The sequence below is a fragment of the Pyxicephalus adspersus genome, chromosome 8 (genome assembly GCF_032062135.1).
Source record: "Pyxicephalus adspersus chromosome 8, UCB_Pads_2.0, whole genome shotgun sequence".
Taxonomy (NCBI): domain Eukaryota; kingdom Metazoa; phylum Chordata; class Amphibia; order Anura; family Pyxicephalidae; genus Pyxicephalus; species Pyxicephalus adspersus.
The window spans coordinates 74829983-74851727 of NC_092865.1; the positions used below are offsets into that span (position 1 = coordinate 74829983).

The 21745-nt window shown below is 43.0% G+C and overlaps 1 protein-coding gene across 1 annotated transcript in view; it reads right to left on the reverse strand.

Moving 5' to 3' along the window:
- Positions 1–18799, reverse strand: part of OGN (osteoglycin) — a 93978-nt gene extending 75179 nt beyond the window's left edge. The window contains exon 1 of the mRNA XM_072421174.1: positions 18531–18799. Coding sequence (XP_072277275.1) covers positions 18531–18701 — 171 coding nt within the window. The 5' untranslated portion in view covers positions 18702–18799. The remainder of the gene's footprint in view (positions 1–18530) is intronic.
- Positions 18800–21745: the final 2946 nt, after the last annotated feature.

The following is a 21745-nucleotide window of genomic DNA, read 5'->3' on the forward strand; positions in this document are numbered from 1 at the left end:
GGCGGGGACACAGGTAAGTAAAAAAATATGCCCCTGTACCTCTGCATTCGGACCATAAGACGCACCCTGATTTTCCCCCCACTTTAGGAGGAAAAGAAGTGCGTCTTATGGTCCGAAAAATACGGTATTTTATTCTAAAATTTGAGATTTTTTTTCTGGAGACGAGGACCATAGGCATTCTAAACAGAATATCTGAGCCAAGATATCAATTTTTACAGATGCATTCAATGCAAACAAGAAGAGATGAGAGGTAGACCACATTTTTTTTTAAATAAAGCAGAATAATTAGCCACATAGTTACATAGTAGGTCATGCTGAGAAACTACATAAGTTCATTAAGTTCAACCATGACAGCATGGGATTGATTAGGAACCACTCACCACCAATCAACTGCACACAGCTTCAAATTCCTCTCAGCTGTGCGGCCTAGTGCAGAGGATGCTGAGGGAAAACCCCAGCTACAACCCTCAGGGCATTGATCCACAAACCCAAAAGCTACAGCTAGCGCAGCTGGAGGGAATAGGCTGTGCGTGCCCTCCTGCGGTGAGGCGCCTCCTGCGTAAGCTCAGAGAGCGCCTCCGAACATTACCCCCCTCTCGAGGAGGGACCTCTGGATTCTCCACCTGTGGTTTTTTAGGGTTTTCATTATGAAACTTCCTAACTAACTCCTTTGCATGAATTTGATGTGCTGGAACCCAGATTCTTTCCTCTGGACTGTAACCTTTCCAATCTATCAAATACTTGGAAGAATTCTGTACCCAAAGAGAATCTAAAGTTTTCTCAACCTCAAACTTAGGCTCACCTTCCACACCCACAGGGAAGGGAGGCTCAAAGGCAGGTGCCACGTTAACTGCTGATTTTAATAACGAGACATGGGAAGAGTCTACACTCCTAACGGAGGGAGTCAGGGTTACTCTATAAATTACTCTATTTATTCTCTCAGCAATGGGGGATGGGCCAATGAACTTCTGCCCCAGCTTGGCGGAGGGCTGGCGAAGTGCAATATTCCGGGTGAAAACCCAAACTGTCCCCTGTAGTAAATTCTGGCTCTTTGGAGCAATGACGATCAGCAAACCATTTCTGCTGCCCAGAGGCCTGCTTTAATTTTTGCTGCACTTGAAACCAAATAGTGGTCTTGTAGGTGAGCCAATCCTCCACCCCTGTCATGTTGGAAGGGGGACCTGACAGAGAAAAGAATTTGGGATTCTGTCCCCTAAGACACTGAAAGGGAGACATTTTAATAGAGGAATGTACAGTATTGTTAAAGGCTAACTCCGCAAATGGAAGATATTTCACCCATTCCTCTTGACAACCTGAAACAAAGCAGCAGAGGTACTGCTCTAAAGATTGATTAGTCCTCTCAGTCTGGCCATTGGTTTCAGGGTGGAAACCAGAGGAGAAGGACAGGGAAATGCCTAAACATGCACAAAGCGACCGCCAGAATTGGGACACAAACTGCACCCCTCTATCCGAGACTACGTTGTCTGGGATACCATGCAACCGTAAAATATTTTCAATAAATAACTGCGATAATTCCTTCGCCGTTGGCAGTTTGAAAAGGGGTACAAAATGGGCCATTTTACTGAACCGGTCCACCACCACTCAAACCACAGTGCATTCTCTGGGTACCGGTATATCCACTATGAAATCCATTGTGATATGCGACCAGGGTTTGTCAGGGACAGGCAGTGCCTGAAGGGTACCTGCTGGGGCTACGCAAGGAGTTTTGTTCTGCTGGAGAAAATTTATGGGAAAAGAAGGCGCAGGGTTGTAAACATTCAGGACCTACCCAGTACTGGGATAAAATTGCTGCGACCCCAAGCTCGGATGCATCTACCTCCACAAATAAGGGTTGCTGGATATCTGGATGTACAATGATAGGTGCAGAGCAAAAAGCCACTTTCCAAAACTTTTTAAAGGCTTCACAAGCCTGGATTGGCCACTGGGAAGGATCTGCTCCCTTCCGTGTCAGATCAGTAAGGGGGGTTACCATGACCGAGTAGTTCTTAATAAATCTCCTGTAGAAATTTGCAAAACCCTGGAACCTCTGTAGGGCTTTCAAATTGGTAGGCTGTGGCTAATCAAGGACAGCAGTGAGCTTGGCTGGGTCCATCATTAGGCCCATATCAGAAACCATATAACCCAGGAAAGGGACCTGCTGGACTTCAAAAATGCATTTCTGTAACTTGCTGAGCCAGAGAAGTGAAAAGACTAAAATGTCATCCAAATAAACCACTACAAATTTCCCAAGAAAGTCCCGGAACACATCATTAATGATGTTCTGGAAGACTGCTGGGGCATTGCATAACCAGGTACTCATAATGCCCATCCTTAGTATTAAAAGCATCCCCCTTGCCTTACTCTGATGAGATTGTAAGCCCACCTAAGGTCAAGTTTAGTAAAAACTCAGGCTTTGACTAGTTGGCCAAACAGGTCATCTATACAAGGTAACAGGTACCTGTTTTTAACTGTAATTTTCTTTAACCGACTATAGTCAATACATGGTTTTAAATGTCTTTTTTCCCCCACAAAAAAGAAACCAGCCCCAGCAGGAGATGCAGAAGGATGGATAAAGCCCTCTTCCAAATTTTCTTTTATATAGGTTTCCATAGCCAAATTTTCAGGGACATTGAGATTGTAGAGATGCCCTAGGGGTAGCATAGTACCTAGGAGCAGGTTCATTGGGCAGTCATAGGGCTGATGTGGTGGAAAAACATCTGCGGCCTGAGGAGAGAAAACATCCGAGAAGTCTGAATAAGGAATGGACAGCTTATTATTATTATTATTCTCTAGGGTTGTGCCAACAACATGGAGAGGTGGTGAGTTTAACAGACAACTCTCAAAACATTTCTTACCCCATTTAGCAATCTGCCTAGAATCCCAATCAACTATGGAATTATGTCTGCGCAACCAAGGTAGTCCCAAAATTACAGATGAGGAAGGCATGTCTAGCAGAAAAATGTTAACTATTTTAGAATGGGTAGCCCCCACTTTTATGAAAATCTCAGGGGTAACTGTTATGGGTTTTCCCTGCTGCAGAGGGGAGTCATCAATAGCCAACACACAGGAGGCCTAATAATAGGAATTCCCAGAGAACGTGCTACAGCCTTATCCAAAAAATTGCCATCAGCACCGCTATCCAGGAAGGCCTGGCAATGCTTTCCAGTAGAACCCCAGGAAATCTCAACAGGCAATAAAATGTGATTGGATTTTAGAGGACATACCTGCTCACCTAGGGAGGTTTCCTAGGCGCTGAAATTTTACCCACTTCCTCAGTGATCTCACAAAATGGCTAGATTCCCTACAGTATAAACAGAGTCCCTTATTCTCCCTCCTAGACCTTTCTGCGGCTGAAAGCCTTGAGGAGCCCAATTTGATAGGCTCCTCTGCCAGAGAGGAAGGTGGACTAGGTGCAGGGACAGCCAGGCCCTTGGCGAGAGCAGTTGGCGCAGGCTTTTTCTAGACTGGGTTTGCAAAATCTGCAATAATTTCTAATACTTAACATCATCAGTTTATCCAGAGTTTCTGGCATGAAGAAATTAACCAGGATGTCCTTGATGGCATCAGATAGCCCCCAACGGAATTTACTTTTGAGTGCAGGGTCATTCTATTGGGAATTGACAGCCCAGTGGTGGAACTCCATGGCATACTCCTCTGCCCGTCTGCTACCTTGTAAGAAACTCCGCTGTTTAGTCTCAGAGGTAGAGGTTAGGTCTGGGTCTACATACAAATTTCCCATGGCCTTAAAAAAACTATCCACTGAGGAGAGGGCTGTGTCCCCTGGTGATAGGTAAATGCCCATGTCTAGGAATCTCCCTGGAGAAAGGATATGACCAAGCCCACTCTTTGAGTCTCCGTGCCTGAGGAGAGTGGTCGCAGCTGAAAATACAATTTGCAGGACTGCATGAAGTTCTTAACCACCTGGCCGTTAAGCCCGAGCATGCTCGTGGTAAAAACTTTTCCAATTTTCGTTAACCCCGAGTTTTTCTCACGAGGTGGTTAAATGTAAACAAATGTTATATTGCAATCCGATTGTCATACATTGTATGACAATCGGATTACAACTTAAAGGAAATACTCACCCAGTGTCCGCAGCTCCTCTTGCTGGCATCTGCAGTGAGATGTATAGCACAATGCAGAAATCCTGCATTGTGCTGTGCATCTCTCCGGAGATGCCAGCAGCTTCCAGTGTCCAGCGTGTGCCTGTGTCTCTTGTATGTGTGAGGCACGCAGGGAAATCCCCCCTCACATCACTCGGAGGATGAGTCATCTTCCGGGTGATGTGATTGGTGATGTATTGGGGGTGTGTCAGGGAGGGAAATTTAAAAGCACAAGAGTACAATGTAATCTGCTTTTAAATGGTTTTTACAGTACAAAAACACCACACAACATGAAATAAAAATAAAAGTACATTTTTAATTTTATTTTTAGATTACATTGTTGTCTATTATTTCATTATTGTTTTAAATTATTATTTTATATTTATGTATTATATTATAATTTATGATTTTAATATAATAAATAAATATAATTATCATACCGGGAGTTAACCCTAAGAATTACAAGCCCACAATATAAACAAAAATTTCTATGCAAAAAAAATAGGATAGGATTTTATTAAAAGTACATTTTTTTTTTTTACATGATTGTGTGTTTCAAACTTTTTTTTATATTCATGATATCTACTAGTCCCTTGTTCGGACATATTTCTGTTACTTACAGGTATAAAATTTAAAAAAAAAATTTCATGAAAAACAGTGTAACGCTTTTGGTACAGAAATCTAGACCTCAGTGTAACGCCCAGGAGGTTAAATTGGCAACGTTCACCAAAATATTTCTCAGAAAGGGGAACCTTGAGTTCAACTGGAATGCCAGCTGCCACAGCAGGAGGGAAGTTTTGTTTCTGCCCTTCCTGCATAGTTATGTGCCAGTTGGTTAACTGTACCAGTCAGGAGCCTGACTTGCTCCTGCAAATCTTCCATGAAGAGATTTCTCTCTATGTTTGGCCTGTTATAATGTAAGGCCCAGGTCAGTACCAGTATTCCCCAGACACCAGTCCCCCGATCTATAGCCACAGTCTTTCCCTATAGCGGCCCCCGCTCAGCCTCGGGAGACTCGCTAGGCCTCCCAGCACTCGGTTGCCCCTAGGACTTACTGCGCAAGGGATGGTGTCTGGAGATAGGCCGGAGGTCGATCCGGAGCCCACAGTACAGAGTACAAAAAGTCAGGAAATCCAAAAACAAGCCGGGGTCAAAAACACAAGATAGCAGTCCACCAAGCAAAGTACAAAGGGAAAGGCAAAAACAGAGTCGGAGTTCAACGGATAGTCAGGAACAGGCACAGGCCAGTAACAGAGAAACACTCAAAAATCACTTCAACACAGGAAAGCCCAGCAGACGCTAAAAAAGCACATTTGACATGGAGTGGAGAGGCTATGAAGCCAATGACAGCATGAGATTGATTAGGAACCAGTCGGCTAATCAACTGCACACAGCTCTAATTCCCCCCAGCTGTACGACCTAGTGCAGAAGATGCCGAGGGAAAATCCCAGCTACAGGGATGCTGCAACCCTCAGGGCACTGATCCTGAAACCCCAGTGCTATCGCGAGTGCAGCCGCCAGGGAGAAAAAGCAGGGGGCCTATAGCAGACTCCAATAATTAATTGTGTTTTATGCATCCTCATATTCAACTCCACCCATAATGTCTCAACTAGTGTTGTTGTTTGAATTCGGGTCGTCCTAACGTTCGACCCTAATATGACCGTTCGAATTAGGGTGGACCCGACCCGAATTTTGCTGGATACGAAGCCCTGAATTCAACCCACCCACAATGCCTAGGGACCTCCCCCATGATGCCTAGGGCTCTCCAATAACAGCAGGGATGCCCCCTCTATGTTTGTTGTGGCAGGCAGCCGATTGGCTGTCTGTCACTGCATGCCACACAGGCAGCCATTGGCCTACATAAGGCCAGGGCCTGCCTGCATTTACCACTCCTGACAGACATTTGCTGCTAGCATCACAACCTTTCTGTGCTGCTTGGCTTGCTTTGTCAAAGTGAAAAAAAGTGCTTTACGTAGACTGTGTCACACTCACACTATTAGTCAGATAGATTGTTGGATTGTACTGTATTGGTGCAGTCCTGAAATCTACTGTACACAGATAGGTAGAGTGTTTCACTGTTACCTAGATAGCTAGATAGATAGACAAATAGTCAGTCAGTGTGTTACATATACGCAGCCAGAGGCAGGGTCCCCTTGCTGACTGCGTGCACAGTATAACACTTGTACTTAGAGACAGACACACAGACGCAGTGAATACTGCAGTATATAGTTTGTATACTGTGCTGCATATTACAAGCGTCACCACTGAAGCAAAGTGCTGCATACAACACACACAGCGCACTTGCATTTTATGTGTCAACCCCCCCCTCCCCCCAATAAAAAAATCCACTTACTGTACAAATTTACATATACATATAGCATAGTAGCTACAAAGTATTTTGCAGGGTGTCAAGGCACAAAAAGAAAAACATTTCTACAATGTCTGGCCAAGGAGGAAAGGGCAGCGTCGGCAGGGGTGGCAAGCAAAGCAGTATGAGTTCGTTTTTAGCTGCAGACCCGAGAACAAGAAGCGCTGCTGTTGGTGGTGGGCATCCATTATTGCCACCCCCCTTCATCCCAGTCCAAGACACAGGTCTTACATGTGTCCCAAACAGTCCATGATACACCTGTTCCTCCTAGTTCTTCATCAGCAGCTGGAAAGTCATGAGTACGGCAGTATGTAGAGGAGTCCCACCGAGGGGTTGGAGAGGCGGAGCTACAAGCATTCCTTGAAGATGCTCATTTGTTTCAGTCATCTGATGAAGAGAGTCATCACAGGCTTTCCCCCCAGTTACTTTTCACCACAACACTCTGAGCCAGACGAGCCAACTCAAACTGGCTCCATAAGGATGCTGCTTCCTTTCGGCACATATATACAGAAAGATATATATCGGCGCACATCTCTTCTGATGATGATGATGATGTTCTTGATCCGACACATGGCGAACAAGGAGATCATCATAGGCAAGAAGAAGAGGAGGAGGAAGAAGAAGAGGAGGAGGTTTCAGAGCGCCCTCAAAGGGGGAGAGGGAGGAAGAGGGTAAAAGCTGCCCACACTCTGCATTCTTCAAGTACCAGTTAGGCAAGTCATAGACGTAAATCGTTGGAAGCTGTCACCACAGCTATGCCTCAACAACGGCGGACTGCCACCACGAGCACCAGCTCCAGAGCACCTTTCGGCCCAGTTAGATGTTCGCCAGTGGGGGCATTTTTTATTGTCCATAGTGATGAAAACACTATGGTCATCTGTAAACTGTGTGCTCAACAATTGAAACGAGGCAAAAATCCAAACTTGGAACAAGTTGCATGAGCACCCATTTAAAAAGCCACCACCCAGTAACCTGGGGGGAAAACCTGGTCAAAGCACAGAGCTCTGTGCAACCAATTCCGCCCAAGAAGCAAGCTCAACCTGCTCGATCTTCCTCCGCTTCCTTTCCTCCTTCTGCCACCAAAGTTACCCGTGCTGCTGCCAGCAATTTGAGTGGGACATGTAGTCCAGCATTACCTTTTTCAGGCTCCACCAGCCGTGAGCAGGAGCTCCAACGCAGATCGGCTGCTGTTTGTCGCATTGCTAGCAGTCAGCACCAGGCATCATTGCCATCCCCCACAACTTCTACCCCATCGTCCAATCGTTCTGTGGTTAGCATTAGCAGCACCCAACTTTCTATCTCCCAGATGCTGGAGCGCAAGAGGAAATATGGCCCAAACCACCCCAAAACAAAGCTAATCAATGCAGCAATTGCACAGCTGATTGCGTTAGAGCTCCTCCCCTACCGGCTTGTGGACTCTGCGCGAACCCACAGTACGTTATGCCTAAGCGACATTTTTTTGCAGAAAAATTTGTTCCTGCTTTGCATGAACACGTGCAGAGCAATGTGTCCATGGCCCTGCAGCACTGGCAAAGTGCACCTGACAACCGACAGTTGGTCGAGCAAGCATGGAGTGGTAAGATATATTTCCTATACAGCTCACTGGGTAGCTTTGGTAGGATGGAAAGATGCAGCTGCAGCAAGGCCTGCATACCTACCTCTGCCCAGAGCACATCGCCATGCAATCTCCTCCTGAACCTCCACTTCCACCTCCTCCTTTGACTCTTGTGCCTCAACCTCTTCCTCCAGGGACACTTTGCCGTGGGGACCCAGCACCTCCCATTCGGCAGCATCTGTTCACCGCCAGCACCAACCTGCAGCTTGCTATTTTGGTGCACAATTCAGACGTTGCCACGCAGTCCTGAGGTTGCGAAGCCTGGGTTCCCTCAGCAACAAGGGCTCAGCTATTCTAAGTGCCTTGCGGGAGCAGGAGGACATATGGCTAACTCCTAACAGACTTCAACCAGGCAAGGTCGTGTGTGACAACGGGGACAATCTGCTGGCAGCCCAGTGTTGTGGGAAACTCACACACATACCTTGCCTGGCTCAAGTAATGAACCTGATAGTGAAGCACTTCCTTAGGAATTACCCAGGCCTCCAGCCGCTTTTGCTGAAGGCCAGAAAGTTGTCAGCACATTTCCACCGGTCGTACACAGCCAGTGCCAGATTGGTGGATTTACAGTGAAATCTCAACCTGCCAGTGCACCGGTTAATTTGTGATGTGGCCATACATTGGAATTCCACCTTTTACATGCTGCAGCGTGTGGGGACTGTATTGTCACCTTTAGAAGAGGCCACCAGGATGATCAGCAGAGATTAGGCCTATGTCAGTGACACCATCCCCATCCTGACACCATCCAGGCCTGCTGGAACAGATGATGGTGGATCTTGGACACGACACAGAGCGGGCGCTGCATCAAGAGATGATGTTTCAAACATCACCTCAGACATGCGTGCCTACTAGGCATAGTGCACCACAAATCCAGGAAGAGGAGGAGGTGAAAGAGGATGAGGAGGACATTGCAGGCATGGGAGAAAGGGAGGAAGGGGCAGAGGAGGATATTGAGGTTACATGGCATCCATCCACCCAAACACATGTTCCGTGGATGAAAAGACCAGACGGAGGAGGAGAAGGACAACCCTGTCCTGCTGTTCGACCCACGGGAGTGTGGGTCCAGAATTACCTCAGCTGTGGGTAGAGATATTTCATTCTGATCCCAATTTGCTATATATCTCCAGAGCCATAAAAAATTCTATATTTCTTTACCAAAAATCTAGATATTTAATTCTGATAGCACTTGGTATCGATCCAAAAGACCTTAAAAAAATTCTATATTTCTCTACAGAAAATACAGATCTTTAGTTCTGATCTCAATTTGCTATATACCCCTAAAGCAATACAAATTGATGTATTACTCTACAAACAATACAGATATTTAAATCTGATAGCACTTGGTAGTTGGTATCTATCTTAAAGGCCATAAAAAAAAAATACAGATATTTTATCCTGATAGCACTTGGTATGTATCCTAAAACCCATAAAAATGTATGAATTTATGTGAAACAAATACAGATTTTTAACTGTGATAGCACTTGCTAGATATCCACAAATGATAAAAAATGTATGTATTTCCCCACGTATTCCACCAAGTCCGTTCCCTTTAATGTGGTTTCACTAGATAGTAGGTATGGAAAGTGTGATTTTTGTTAATCCATTCATGTCTCAATTAGCTACAGCTTCTACACTGTCCATAGAGGTGATGGCCTCAACCTCCAATGCGGTCCACACTCCGTCACAGGGCCCACCGCCTCCTACTGCCTGTTACTGCTGCCGCCTTCCCAGTACCCAACTCTAGATGCAAGATACTAATGCCATAAACACTCCGTCTCAGAGCCCACCACCTCCTCCTCTTGCTGTAAATGATGCTGCCACCTGCCCAGTACAAAACTCTAGATGCCAGATACTAATGCCGTCCACACTCCATCTCAGAGCCCACCACCTCCTCCTCCTCCTGCTGTAAATGATGCTGCCGCCTGCCCAGTACAAAACTCTAGATGCCAGATCCTATTGCCGTCCACACTCCGTCCCAGACCCCACTGTCTCCTCCTCTTACTGTAAATGATGCTGCCACCTGCCCAGTACCTGACTTTGGATGCCAGATACTAATGCCGTCCACGCTCCGTCTCAGAACCCACCACCTCCTCCTCCTCCTGCTGTAAATGATGCTGCCGCCTGCCCAGTACCAAACTCTGGATGTAAGATCCTAATGCCGTCCACTCTCCGTCTCAGAGCCCACCACCTCCTCCTGCTGTAACTGATGCTGCCGCCTGCCCAATACAAAACTCTGGATGCCAAATCCTAATGCCGTCCACACTCAGTCTCAGAGCCCACTGCCTCCTCCTCCAGCTGTCAATGATGCTGCTGCCTGCCCAGTACCTGACTTTACATGCCAGATAATAATGCCGTCCACGCTCCGTCTCAGAGCCCACCGCCTCTTCCTCCTGCTGTAACTGATGCTGCCACCTGCCCAGTACCTGACTGTAGATGCCAGATACTAATGCCATCCACACTCCATCTCAGAGCCCACTGCCTCCTCCTCCTGCTGTAAATGATGTTGCCGCCTGCCCAGTACCTGACTTTAGATGCCAGATACTAATGCCGTCCACGCTCCGTCTCAGAGCCCACCACCTCCTCCTCCTCCTGCTGTAAATGATGCTGCCGCCTGCCTAGTACAAAACTCTAGATTCCAGATGCTAATGGCGTCCACACTCCCTCTCAGAGCCCACCGCCTCCTCCTCCTGCTGTAAATGATGCTGCCACCTGCCCAGTACCTGACTGTTGATGCCAGTTACTAATGCAGTCCACACTTTGTTCCAGAGCCCACCACCTCTTCCTCCTGCTGTTACTGCTGCCGCCTGCCCAGTACCCAGTCCTTGCTCCGTCTCAGGGCTCACTGCCTCCTCCTCCCAGTACCCAGCTCTGGATGCCAGTTAACAATGCCATCCACACTTTTCAGGGCCCACCGCCTCCTCCTCTTGCTTTCACTGATGCTGCCGCCTGCCCAGTACCCAACTCTAGATGCCAGTACTAATGCCGTCCAAACTTCGTCTCAGGGCCCACTGTCTCCTTTCTCTGCTGTAACTGATGCTGCCACCTTCCCGGGTACCCTACTCTAGATGCCAGTTACTAATGCCGTCCACACTTTGTTCCAGAGCCCACCACCTCTTCCTCCTGCTGTTACTGCTGCCGCCCTGCCCAGTACCCAGTACCCAGCTGTAGATGCCAGTTAACAAGGCTGTCCATACTGCATTTTAGAAAGTTACAGCTAGCAGATAGGAAAAGGCAGTCCCCTACAAACCAATGTCTCCACTAGCTACAGCTTGTACACTGTCCATATAGGTGATGGCCTCAACCACTAATGCCGTCCTTGCCCGTCTCAGGGCCCACACCCTCCTCCTCCCAGTACCCAGCTCTAAATGCCAGTTAACAATGCCATCCACACTTCTCAGGGCCCACCGCCTCCTTCTCCTGCTTTCACTGATGCTGCCGCCTGCCCAGTACCCAGTAGCCAGCTGTAGAAGCCAGTTAACAAGGCTGTCCATGCCGCATTCTAGAAAGTTACAGCTAGCAGATAGGAAAAGAAATTCCCCTACAAAGCAATGTCTCCACTAGCTACAGCTTGTACACTGTCTATATAGGTGATGGCCTCAACCACTAATGCCGTCCTTGCTCCGTCTCAGGGCCCACCGCCTCCTCCTCCCAGTACCCAGCTCTAAATGCCAGTTAACAATGCCATCCACACTTCTCAGGGCCCACCGCCTCCTTCTCCTGCTTTCACTGATGCGGCCGCCTGCCCAGTACCCAGTAGCCAGCTGTAGAAGCCAGTTAACAAGGCTGTCCATGCCGCATTCTAGAAAGTTACAGCTAGCAGATAGGAAAAGAAATTCCCCTACACAGTAATGTCGCCAGTAGCTAAAGCTTCTACACTGTCCATATAGGTGATGGCCTCAACCACTAATGCCGTCCTTGCTCTGTCTCAGGGCCCACCGCCTCCTCCTCCCAGTACCCTGCTCTAGATGCCAGTTAACAATGCCATCCACACTTCTCAGGGCCCATCGCCTCCTCCTTCTGCTTTCACTGATGCTGCCGCCTGCCCAGTACCCAACTGTAGATGCCAGTTACTAATGCCGTACAAACTTCGTCTCAGGGCCCACCGCCTCCTTCTTCTGCTAATACTGATGCTGCCACCTGCCCAGTACCCTACTCTAGATGCCAGTTACCAATGAGGTCCCCGCTCCATCTCAGTGCCCACCGCCTCCTCCTCATGCTTATGCCACCTGTCACTTGTAACTTATAACAGAGCTGTGTAGCTGACTAATTTCTTGACTGAAAGACCCCCCTCAGAAACGTCTGCCTGTACTCTGAAGCCTGTGTATGGCTTGTAACGGAGCGGTGAAACCTGGTGGCTAATTTTTGGACCAGAGGAAGCCCCTCATGTCCCTCTCTGCCTCTACTCGGAGACCGTATAAAATCCGGCATGTTCCCTTGACTACCCCATATAAAGGCCTTGCTTGCAGCCTTATTTTTTATTTTACTTGTACAGTGTTGTGCAGAGTTGGGGGAGTCTTGACATGTCTTTTAAAATGTATTTATAGGCTGTAGAAGCTCTTTACCGTCCCGAAAAGCAACCCAAATTTTCCTACATTGACTTGGAGTTTGAATTCGACGGTCGATCACCCGAATAATTATGCATTATTCGACCGAATAGCAGTCGAATCGAATAGTGAGCTATTTGACCAACACTAGTCTCAACCTCTTCACTTGCTCTATCAACAATGTCTTCTTTCACTTTCAGATCACTTCTCACATACAGACAGACACCACTACCCTTTTGTTTGACTATGTCTTTACGAAAGAGTATACCCAGGAATATTGACAGCCCAGTCATGTGAAGAACAAAGACAGGATTCAGCAATATCAACTAAGTCATAATTCTCACTCATTAAGGCTTCCAACCCCCTCCTTTTTGTTTGCTAGACTTCTAGCTTTAGTGAACAGGCTCTTTAAACCATTGCTGCATTTATCAGCATTGTTTGCTAAATCGTTTTGTTTTTCAGTACAACTAGTACTGCATAATCCAATGTTTGTTTGTAGACCCCCTCTGTCCTAGTTTAAATAATAGGTTTAAAAAATAATGAAGGTTTTCATCATCCATAGGAATAATGTTTGTTTTCTAAAAAATTTTTAAACATTTAACCAGGGGATCCCCCAGTATATTTAAGGTAGTTATTGGCCCTACAGTTTTATTCCTTTGAAAACTCTTTGACTAAGACCCATAAGCAAAGTATCCATAGCAGATGTAGGATAAAGGAGGGGAAGTAGGATCGTATAAGGGGCTGTTATATTTATCCAACATGTACAGAATTAAAATCAGATTTTAGGTAAGTCTTCCATCAGCTAATATGATTTTCATTTAATTTTGACCCTAGAATTTAGCCAAATTATTCACTCTATTGGAAACATGCCTAGACCACCACAAATAATTTTCAGAAGTGTTAGACAGGCAGTGCTTACTGCAGAGAAGTTCTATGCAAGGTCTATAACAGTTTAGGATTCAATAGATAGAAAAGATATTTATTCCTTTCAATTTTCTTTTTTTCAGCTAAACAAATGTGTTGATTGACTGTCTGTCAGTTGCAAGCCCTATTTATAGGTGCTTTAAAAATAGAATTTAATAATATTAATAATACAATACTTGTTAATTTGGTGAGACATATCCTGACTAATCTTCTCATCATTTATTATGAATAATTCAGTGGAATACAAAGGGCTTTTCTCCCTAAACATTTAAACTGAAAGAACAGTGGATCATTGTCATTGCCATAGTGTGGATAGGATCTGAACTGAGCAAAGAAATGGGACAAAAGAGGTAAGAAGAAAAAAATGGTCTGTCCTAGAATATTGTGGGTGCACTGCTGATTAATAAATATAATCCCTAAAACATGGGTTAGGCTCCTGACACACATCCACCAGGTCAAAGTAGGTATATTGTCAGTCGTTTAGGAGGGTGTTTATAATAGATAAGACCCGAGTTATGCAAAAATTGATCAAGGATTAAATTGAAATCACCCATAACCATCAAAGTTCCAACCACCGGCTCTAAAATATCCAGATGGAACTTGGTTGTTTAGATGGTAAAGTTTGTCGCTTGGGTTGTAAAGAGGTTGATGATTGTATACGAGAAATCAAGCCTATTTTATAAAATGAGATTTGGCTTTGTAATGAAACTTGAGTCTGAAAGGGAATGTCCAATGGCGTTTAACAATATGAGCAATCAGATGTTGCAGTAGAAGTGGTTAAATTGCTCTCCTTTTCTGTATAGAAATCAAAGAGATGTTCTGAACAATTTAGATTGGATGGCCTGCTATTTTAAAGTTTGGATTGTCTGCAATAGCTTCCATGATGGCCTCTCTGGTGCTGTAAAAGTGTAGTTGAACAATTACATCCTAAGGCGGTCAAGAGGGAAATTTTCTTCATGAATGTGGTCCATATCTAAATGCAAGTCAACATAGTCCTGGAGTTTTCATAAAGCTTTAAGCAAACTTTTTACATCCTTAATGGATTCAGGAACTCTTTACATGCAAAACATTTAAAGCCATAAAGGATTTTCCACATCATTGACTTTGGTTTGGGCCTCCTCCAGCCAGACTTCCAAGGAGGATATACAGTTGGGTCCATAAATATTTGGACATACAACTTTTTCTAATTTTGGTTCTGTACATTACCACAGTTAATTTTAAATGAAACAACTCAGTTGCAGTTGAACTGCAGACTTTCAGCTTTAATTCAGTGGATTGAACAAAAAGATTGCATAAATATGTGAGGAACTAAAGCCTTTTTTTACACAATCGCTTCATTTCAGGGGCTCAAAAGTAATTGGACAAAATAAAAAGCTGAAAATAAAATGTTCATTTCTAATACTTGGTTGAAAACCCTTTGCTGGCAATGACAGCCTGTAGTCTTCAACTCATGGACATCACCAGATGCTGGGTTTCCTACTTTTTAATGCTCTGCCAGGCCTTTACTGCAGCTGCTTTCAGTTGCTGTTTGTTTGTGGGCCTTTCTGTCCGAAGTTTAGTCTTCAACAAGTTAATTGCATGCTCAATTGGGTTCAGATCAAGTGACTGACTTGGCCATTCAAGAATATTCCACTTCTTTGCTTTAATAAACTCCTGGGTTGCTTTGAATGTATGTTTTGGGTCATTGTCCATCTGTATTATGAAACACCCCCCAATCAATGTGACTGCATTTAGCTGTATTTGAGCAGACAGTATGTCTCTGAACACCTCAGAATTCATTCGGCTGCTTCTGTCTTGTGTCACATTATCAATAAACACTAGTGTTCCAGTGCCACTGGCACTTGCCATGGCCATGCACACCCAAGCCATCACACTGCCTCCGCCATGTTTTACAGATCATGTAGTATGCTTTGGATCATGAGCTGTTCTTGCCTTCTCCATACTTTTTTCTTGCCATCATTCTGTTAAAGGTTTATCTTGGCTTCATCTGTCCAAAGAATGTTTTTCCAGAACTGTGCTGCCTTTTTTAGATTTTTTTTTTAGCAAAGTCCAATGTAGCCTTTCTATTCTTGAGGCTTATGAGTGGCTTGCACCTTGCAGTGCACCCTCTGTATTTACATTCACGCAGTCTTTTCTTTATGGTAGACTTGGATATCAATATGCCTACATCCTGGAGAGTGTTGTCTTCCATGGAGGTCCAGGTCTTTGGCATTTCTCAGTTCACTGAATTTTCTGTTTTTGCAGCTTAAGGATGGCTTGATTCCCATGCATGGAGAGCTCCTTTGACCGCATGTTGTCTGTTCACAGCAAAATCTTCCACATACAAGTACCCCCCTCAAATTAACTCCAGGCCTTTTATCTGCTTAATTGACAATGACATAACGAAGGAATTGCCAACACCAGCCCATGAAATAGCCTTTGAGTCAATTGTCCAATTACTTTTGAGCCCCTGAAATGAAGTGATAATTACTGCGCCTTCTAAGTAATAAGGAGTGTCTAAGAGTGTCCTGGGAAACAAGAAGTCACGATCAAATGAGGGATCACCTTTTTAAATGAAATTCACCTTTAACAATCCTCTGTCTAGGGCCTATCAACCTCCTGGGAACTTGTATGGTATGGTATTCCCTCAAAAGCAAAAGGGGATAATTCATGAAATGCCTTCCCTTAACTTAATTTATGTAAGACCTTACTGTATCTTGAATCCTGACCGTTCCTTTTCCCCATGAGGGATGAGCTCTCTTAAAACTCGTCCATCAGGCAACTGTTGCCATTTGTTTACTTTTCTTAGTGAACACCTTAAAAAAAAACCTTTTAGGCTTACTAACCCCAATTTTTCAGCCACTAAAGCAACCAACACAAAAATGTCATGTAAAGACCATAAAATGTCTTAGGAATCCCACAGTTTCAGCCACACTGGCACAGAGGCAGAATTGTTTTATTTTTTTAACATGGTGCCTACAGAAAAATCATTGTGCAGAACTGCACAAACTTTGCTACTTCTAAGTTAAGCACACACAAAACTTAAATGAATATGGTAGATTTCTGCAATGTGTCACCTAGATATATCTCCATGTGCAGAATTTTTCAAACTTTCACAATGCATAAAAGAGCATGTGCAAAATGTTGTGCAAATGTTTTCTCTTTTGGGGAGGGTGTTCAAAAGGTGACAAACTACATTTTCTGCATGTTCTCTAAATCAAAAAAATAATTTTCCTTTTAAATTGTGCAAACTGTAAAAGTAGAAAAGGATTCAGACTTAGCTACCAAAGTCACAGAAAAGTGACCAATTTATAACAGCCCACTGTCATAAAGAAATGCAGACTATAGATACTAGAAGCAGCAAAGCTCTGGCTACAGTTTACCAGGTCACACAGTGATACAGAACACATACTGATAAGGTTATTGAGGTGCTTTTCTCCTGGGGAAATCTGCCTGCACCTGAAAATAAAGTATTATAAGGTCCCTAACCGTTTGTGTGTTGTTATGAGGACAAAAAAATGACCCTGTCATAACAAAGTTACTGGTTCTAAATGTACACCCTTTGAAAGATGAGGCAATATGCTTACCTTTCTGTCAGCCAATGTTAAAATATGCTGTTCCTCCCACCTATTTACAGATATTTCACATTTCTGATTGTATACTACATGTGCCCCCCGTCCTGTAAAAGGAAACCCAGTATCAACAGGGGCAGCAGCTAACCAACCCACCTTAGAGTGTTGAATACCTGAAGTAGCCAGGGAGAGAAGCAAGGAGCGGTGTTTCAACATTTAGGGCACCAGAAAGGTTAGTACATTGCTTCCTCCTTTACATAGTATGCATTGTGTACAAGTGACCTGGTAATGACATCAATAATTTAAGGATGCATGTACATGCTTTTGAAAAATGTTCTTGAGCATTCCTGGAACCCCAAAGTCTGCATAAAGCTCAAATTTAGAAAGTCAAAGCCTAGTAAGTCCTCCTCCCATCCCTTGCATTTGGAGAATGAAATCACTATAGTTAGTGGGCCATCAATGGAGACGGTGGGAGTGCCCCAGCTTGACTTTGCTGTAGATTGTTTTTAGGCACATGTAAAATCTCAAATGACTTGGCATTCATAAAAATTAAAATCATATTTTAAACTAGTAGTATTTGTAAAATAATGTATATCAATATGATCATCATGACTGGTTTAGTAGAAGAGACCCTGATTCCAAGTTACAAAAGTAGTATTCTAAAATACCTTTGAAAAGGTTTAAATGTGAAATATTGACTATAACTAATTGCAGCATGTCAATTGTGAGAATTGTCTCATTGTGTAGCTGCATAATGAGGTAACTTTATCATCCTGGGTCCATGAGGTTTAACTCCAAGTATGCTCCATATAACTACCACACCCAGAGGTTTAAGAGATTCTCGTGATTTAGCTTTTGTGATGTTTTCGTTCCAGAGGCCCAGCCTAGCTGATATAAACATTTTTTTGCAGCATTAAGATTCATTTACTCATGATTATTTAAAACAATAGAAATTCTGTGGGCTGCATATCTATCAACTGCCATTTTTACAATGCAACATTTGTTAGAATTATCAGCTTCTATTTTTTATTCCATAAATATTTATGATGTTATTTTTTAGGTAAGTTTGTAAAATCCAGTCTATTCTAACAGCATATGTGTAATATGCTGTTAGAATAGACTGGATTATATAATGTATCAGATAACTCAAAGAAAATTTTAATTTTGGTCACACAGATGTGCAGTATTTTTGGATAATATATGCTATTGCTAGTACTAAATGTATGCTTTAAATATCCCAAAAAGGAGGGAACCCTATTTTATTATAAATAACCAATGTAACTACAGCTAAAAAGGTGAACTACAGTTGTTAAATGCAGACCACAGACTTTTTTCAGTTTTTAGCATGCATTGCTTCTCCATCTGAGAAATCATGAAGTTTGCATACTATTGCACTGTACACTGATGACACAAATACATACATACAGGTACCTCATTTTCTGCTGCATCCTTGGAGTATTGTTCAAAGTGTTGTTTGAAAAGCAAGCCTTCATACATATCATTCACATCATAATCATACACTGCTTCTTTCTGTGCAGGGGGTGCAGTCTGTATGAAAGGCAGGGCAAGGAGTACAGTGTACCACATAAGCATTTTCTTCATCTCTGTTCTCCTTGAAGTTCAGCTGGAAAATATCTGCTCTGCTTCTGAAAATGATTTCTGGGTGAAATTCTTTCCTCCTGCCTGTAAGAAACTGCATGTCACAACAATAGTGAGAGTGCCTGACTTGTTGGCAGGGTCTAAGCAGGCTTAGACCATTGGGGGATTATGCTTAACCCTTTAGGATGATTACAAAGTAGAGTCAGTGTATATGAATTCATGTTAACATAGGCTAAATAAATCAATTCAGTCTCTATGTGATATTATTCTTTTTTGTTTTTTCTCTAACATTTTGGCTAATGTTAGATAAACATTAGTGAAAAGTTGTTAAAACAATCTCATTTTGATCAAATTTCTATAGCCACAGAAACAGAAATTCAGTGTGGGCTACGCCACGTGCTAGGTTGATGTTGGTTCTTGATGAGTTATTTATTTTTTATTTTTTTTAAAAATACCTTTTTTTTCATTCTCTGAACAACTGGTACACAATGGACTGTGGAAAATTAGTTTACTGTCAGCAGGAGCCATTAAATGGAGGAGGTTTATCCACCCTTCTGAACCTTGTTCACATTAGCATTTATTACAAGCAGTACCTAATACCACCCAAAACCGCTTGTAATAAAAGCTTGCAACAGAACCAAATGGGTCTATTACTACATGGTTGTTTGGACACTCATTATGACATCCAGCAGCAGTTTTGCCATAACTTCCTAAATTGTAAGCTCTTAGGGGCAGGGTCCTCTCTTCCTCTTGTGTCACTGTCTGTATCTCTCTGTCATTTGCAACCTCTATTTAATGTACAGCGCTGCGTAATATGTTGGTGCTATATAAATCCTTTTCATTATTATTATTATTATTATTAATAATAATAATAGTCATAATAATAATAAAAATAACTGTCACCTACTGTAATTTTGTGTTTTTTTTCAGGCAGGTATGAAGCTTGAAAACTGCTCATAATTCCTTTCACAGGATATAACCTTTTTACTTTTATTGTCAAACAAACTTTTTTTTTTATTATTATTTATTTTATTTTTTTTTAAACTGTGTTTATTAATTTTTATACACATACAAATACAACTTTATAACTGTAACCAAAAAGAAAACAAAAATATAGGGGATAGGGCAAACAGGGGAAACAAAAAGGAAACACTCAAAATTCCAGTATTATTAGTAACATCACAGGAACAATAAATGATCACACTATCATCCCGATATATTGGTAATATACCATGTGGAGTATTTGAACAATTCTAGTATTGAAATACAGTCCGAGTCAGTAAAGGCGTAAACAAAAATTTCCATTAGTATAGTCCATGAGATGGCCTCTCATGACCGCTTTCAGAGTGCACCAGAGCAGAATTGGCGTGTCCCAATGCTCCATGTTATTATCAAGACTATTAGCCCAATAGGTTTTTATATAATTTGAAAATTCTGGAGATCCTATCAGTGATGTCGGGAATTTCCATTGAAATATCCTATGCACACACTGGGGGAGGTCTAAGACCAGCACTATGGGGGCATGGTCGGATATAGTAAAATCCGCCATTGATGCCTCAGAAAATTTCGAGAAAAGGGATTCAATTAGTATATAGGTGATCCTTGAGAAGGACATGTGAGCCTTGGAATAGCTGGTAGAGCTTTTCGCCAGGGTTAAGAAGCCTCCAGGCATCAACCAAGGTTGCCTGGGTTAATAAACGCTGAATTCCTATTAAAGCAGCCCCCGGGGAACCTTGGGCCAAGCTAAAGCAATCTAGAACAGGATCTATTATGCCATTAAAATCGCCTGCCACTATCAAATTGGGGTAATTTTCTTCTAAAAATGTTTGTGTATGGGCATAAAATGAATTTGAATTCCCTGAGGGGCATAAATGGAACACAATGAGTACTTCTGACCCGCCAATTCCACCATCACCACCACCACCACATATCTACTCTCCTCATCTATAACCGTAGAATTAATCTTATAAGGAAGATTTTTATTTAAGAGGATCGCCACACCTCTTTTCTTGGTAACATAGGTGGTAGCTTTTGTTTCCCCTATCCAAGAATCACGTAGGACTGCAGTGTCACCTGTTTTCCAGTGAGTTTCCTGCAGGAAGACAAGGTCTGTTTTTTTGCATTTTAAGTGTACCAATACTTTTTTGTACTTTTGGGGACTATTTAAACCCACAACATCCCAAGATACTAAGCGTAATTTAGTCTGGGGGTTAACCACTATACGAGAAGAAGCAGAAAAAAGGGATGTCATTGACCACCCCAAACAAATGAGGAGTTTCCCCAATCCCAGCCAGTAAGGGTCACTCAGGTACAATAGCAAAACAGTAAACATTCTGTTCATGTACAACAAAATTACTATGTCTGTACCTCCAATGAAAGCAACTGCCTGAAAAACACTATCCGCACATGTGAAACATTTTCTTATACTCCAACTCCTCTGTTTTAGATTTGTAAATTCAACCCCCTGACTTCTGTTCCAGGCAGTAGAGTGGTTTCCATAACAGGTTAGGTCAAAATTCTCATTTGTCTCAGTGTTAAACTACACTGAAGATAAATGTAGCAAGTAAAACACAGTTAAACAAATACGAATCATACTAATTATAGTCATTCTTAGAGTCAACTCCATCATTCCAAGGTAATCAATAACAGCCATGAATTTGAAAAAGAAAAATAACAATAGAAAGGGACTACAAAATATAAATATCTTGTGTCCTTGATAGATCTTACTCATCCTGAGAGGCGCAAATATTCTGGTTGATGAAATTCATCGCGAGTGGTGGATTAATAAACAGCTTATTTAAACAGCTTATTTTCTCCTTTCCACATAAACTTTAGCTTTGCCGGATACAGTAAAGAAAAACGTATACCTTTCTCTGCAAGAAGACGACAAGCTGGAACGAATTGTTTGCGTCTCTTAGCCACTGATGGTGAAAAGTCCTGGAACAATAAAAGTTTGTCTTCACCTACTTTCAGATCTCGTTGTTTCCGGTACACTGATAGTAACAATTCTTTATCCATTGCATGAAAAAATTTAGCGATCACTGGTC